This window comes from Branchiostoma belcheri, unplaced genomic scaffold, assembly GCF_001625305.1.
Source record: "Branchiostoma belcheri isolate BF01 breed outbred unplaced genomic scaffold, Haploidv18h27 scaffold1106, whole genome shotgun sequence".
Lineage (NCBI taxonomy): Eukaryota > Metazoa > Chordata > Leptocardii > Amphioxiformes > Branchiostomatidae > Branchiostoma > Branchiostoma belcheri.
Genome location: NW_017802499.1, coordinates 1 through 2,798, shown reverse-complemented (window position 1 = coordinate 2,798; position 2,798 = coordinate 1). Strand labels below are relative to the sequence as shown.

The window sequence follows — 2,798 nt, the reverse complement described above, 5'->3', positions numbered from 1 at the left end:
ACATATTGCTGCGTTGCGGAGATTCATGGGATTACCTGCAGACACATGACTGTGCAGGACATATTACTGCGTTGCGGACCCATGGGATTACCCGCAGACCAGTCCTTCTGCCGAACTTGACTACTAGTGGGCAGAACTGGACCAACCAGCCTGCAGAACTGAACAGTTCTATACAACTACATATATACCTAACGTTATATATTTTTCTTGTTGTTTCGTTATCCCATTATTGTTATTCGTCATTATATTCTGTAGTTAATTAGTCGTTCCAACAATGTTACATAGTTGATATATTCACCACGTTATGTATCGTTAACTTCAGGAGAAGTTAAGTTCTTCTACATAGGGGGGAAGCGTGTAAGGATACAATATACACCCCCACAAACTATTGGACCAGTCCGGTCAGAGGTCACGGACTGCACATGTTCTGACAAGAATACATTTCATATCCCAGCACTTCTCGCATCTTCATTCCTGGAGTGATTACTTATAAGTTCCAATATCTTCACCAACTGGACACTTATACTATCATAATGGTGTTAAATCTATCACTTATCAATTGTCCTTCACCCCCTTATTTTTATAATGGATCAGCCCACCAAAGTCAAAGCAGCAGTATGACTGACCTAGTCTGTGTACCCATGATGCACTAGGTTGAGATGGTACTGTGACCTCCTCTTTCTGCTCTTCTGGATTTTCTGTTTTCTCTACATCTTGGTCTCCATCTTCTACAGCAGCCTCCTCATCTGGTAACTCCACATCCTCAAAATGTTCCTCATCATCTGACTCCTACATGGAGTCAAAAATTGAATTGTTTTCTTACTTGAGAAAATGCTGTTGGTCTAAGACTATCATATTGTCAGATGTTGTGCACAAACATTACAGTAAACCTTTATCTTGATAATACACACCTCTGTGGCCAGGGTGACTGTTCTCAGCCCTGGATGGACTTTTGCAATCTGCAAAACAAATAAATAAACACAACTTCACCACATGTGGGTATTATGTTACATCATCACCATACAGCATAGAACATTTCCTTGAAAAATTCAACATGGAATTTTGTGTGGAGCTGGATCAAATCACAACCTCCTTTGGAGAAAAAGACCCACTCACCTCTGATACTAAGAACAAAGCACCACATACAAAGGATGGCTGCTGACCACAGCAGACTTGTAGTATTCTCTTTATGAAGGCCTAAACAAAGAAGAAAAGTAGTTTAGATTAGAGACAAAGCAATCTCATAAATTTACATCTGTTTAGCAATTTACCATTCTGTTAAGCAGTTGAAAAAAAAATTCTGTTAAGCAGTCTAAGTCTAGATAAGACACAAAAACAGACACAAAAAGTCTGTCTGAATTTTGCATTTGTAGAAAATTCTATAAAAAAATTTCATTCAAATTGCCTTCTATGATCGTATGGCACAACACTGGGGCCTGCCATGGCTTTGAATTCTGAACTAACAACCCTAACCACAAGACTACCTTGCCAACTACTGACTATGACTGTACCCCCATGTGACCCTGACCTTGACTCTCCTGAAGGTGACGTCAGACTTGACAGACTTGTAGAGCAGGTTGAGGAACATGGCCTGTCTGGACGAGTGCTTCAGTTCAGGGTCAGACAGTTTCCTGTACAGGGCTGTGTAGTACCTGTCTGACACTGCCTGTCTGCAAACAAACAGCAGCGTCAGCATCAAAGAATTGTCAGTACAAAAATTTATATCTAACTTTCATAATGAAGGAAGCCTCCCATTGCGACGATACAGCATAGTTACCCTATGTTTAATATCAAACATGCTATCAATAACTGAGGACAAGTATTCAAACACATACATGTAGAGTTAACACAGAGAAGATTCTCACCTGGAATCCATGACCTGGTAGAGAAGCATCAGTGCCTAATAGATGTAAAAAAATGTACAGAACTTTAAGGACTAAAACGTATCTTGTCTTAAACATTGACAAGAAAAATAACTAATCTAACATTTCCTCCATACACCTTGTAGAGACTAAAACATTTTCAGCTTAAGTGTGTGAACACTAAGTATACATAATGTTTGACATCATGTGATATGCTGTCTGATTCACATACATGTATGTAAATACCACACATACCTGTACACTGATGTTGAAGTTCACAGCATGTACCACTTTGAACAGCTCATTGATCTGAGTATCAACCTTCTCATCTTTAACTGTCATGGAAGAAATGTATTCAAAGTGAAGTTTGGAAAAACATTGACACTTCCAATTATAGTTTTTGTCATATTTGTTTAATGTTGATAATCATCTAGTATCAATTCAAGACTGTTAGTTCTATATATGGATATCTATCAAAAATTCTTAAAGAAATAAGATATCAAAGTTGTAACCCACCGTTGGCATAAGGGAAAGCCCTGTTGACACCAGTCAGTAGTGCACTCAACATTTTAGTGTCCTTTTCTTTCTTCTGTACATACACCTGGCATGGGATTCATAATACATTAGATATGCGGAGATGACAGTCATCTAGTGCCTCCTAGTGACTTTCATACAAACTACAGGTTATGTGACTACTATAAAAAAATCATCACTTCTTGCAATTATGATCTCAAAATCGGTACATGATGTATTCAAATGTGAGCATGAAAAATCCTCAACTTACAGGGCAACTACTTGCAGTGAAATAGAATTATTTTATCATCTAAACAGTCACATAAAAAAGCATAAAAAAGCCAACACATTGTATAGACACCAGTCCCACATGGCTTACCTTGAAGAATGAGAAGTAGATGGTGACCAGTTTGTTGGCTAACT

At 38.3% G+C, this 2,798-nt stretch overlaps 1 protein-coding gene across 1 annotated transcript; it reads right to left on the bottom strand.

Moving 5' to 3' along the window:
- Positions 1–555: 555 nt before the first annotated feature.
- On the bottom strand, positions 556–2,791 carry LOC109487296 (CCAAT/enhancer-binding protein zeta-like). The gene is made up of 8 exons (XM_019791282.1): positions 2,755–2,791; positions 2,379–2,463; positions 2,118–2,197; positions 1,866–1,900; positions 1,529–1,670; positions 1,117–1,197; positions 912–959; positions 556–789 (listed from the first exon to the last, which is right to left on the bottom strand). Exons 2-8 carry the CDS (start codon positions 2,428–2,430, stop codon positions 556–558), a joined length of 672 nt encoding a protein of 223 aa, XP_019646841.1. The 5' UTR covers positions 2,431–2,463; positions 2,755–2,791.
- Between the last annotated feature and the right edge of the window lie 7 nt (positions 2,792–2,798).

Bases quoted from the DNA above. Each gene is read 5' to 3' on its own strand.
- LOC109487296 (XM_019791282.1), bottom strand. From the start codon at position 2,430: ATGTTGAGTGCACTACTGACTGGTGTCAACAGGGCTTTCCCTTATGCC. The intron at 1,198-1,528 runs GTCAGGGTCACA...TTCTTTGTTTAG, and splicing joins TCACCTTCAGGAGAGTCAAG to GCCTTCATAAAGAGAATACT. The intron at 960-1,116 runs GTGAGTGGGTCT...TTTGTTTTGCAG, and splicing joins CTTTGTTCTTAGTATCAGAG to ATTGCAAAAGTCCATCCAGG.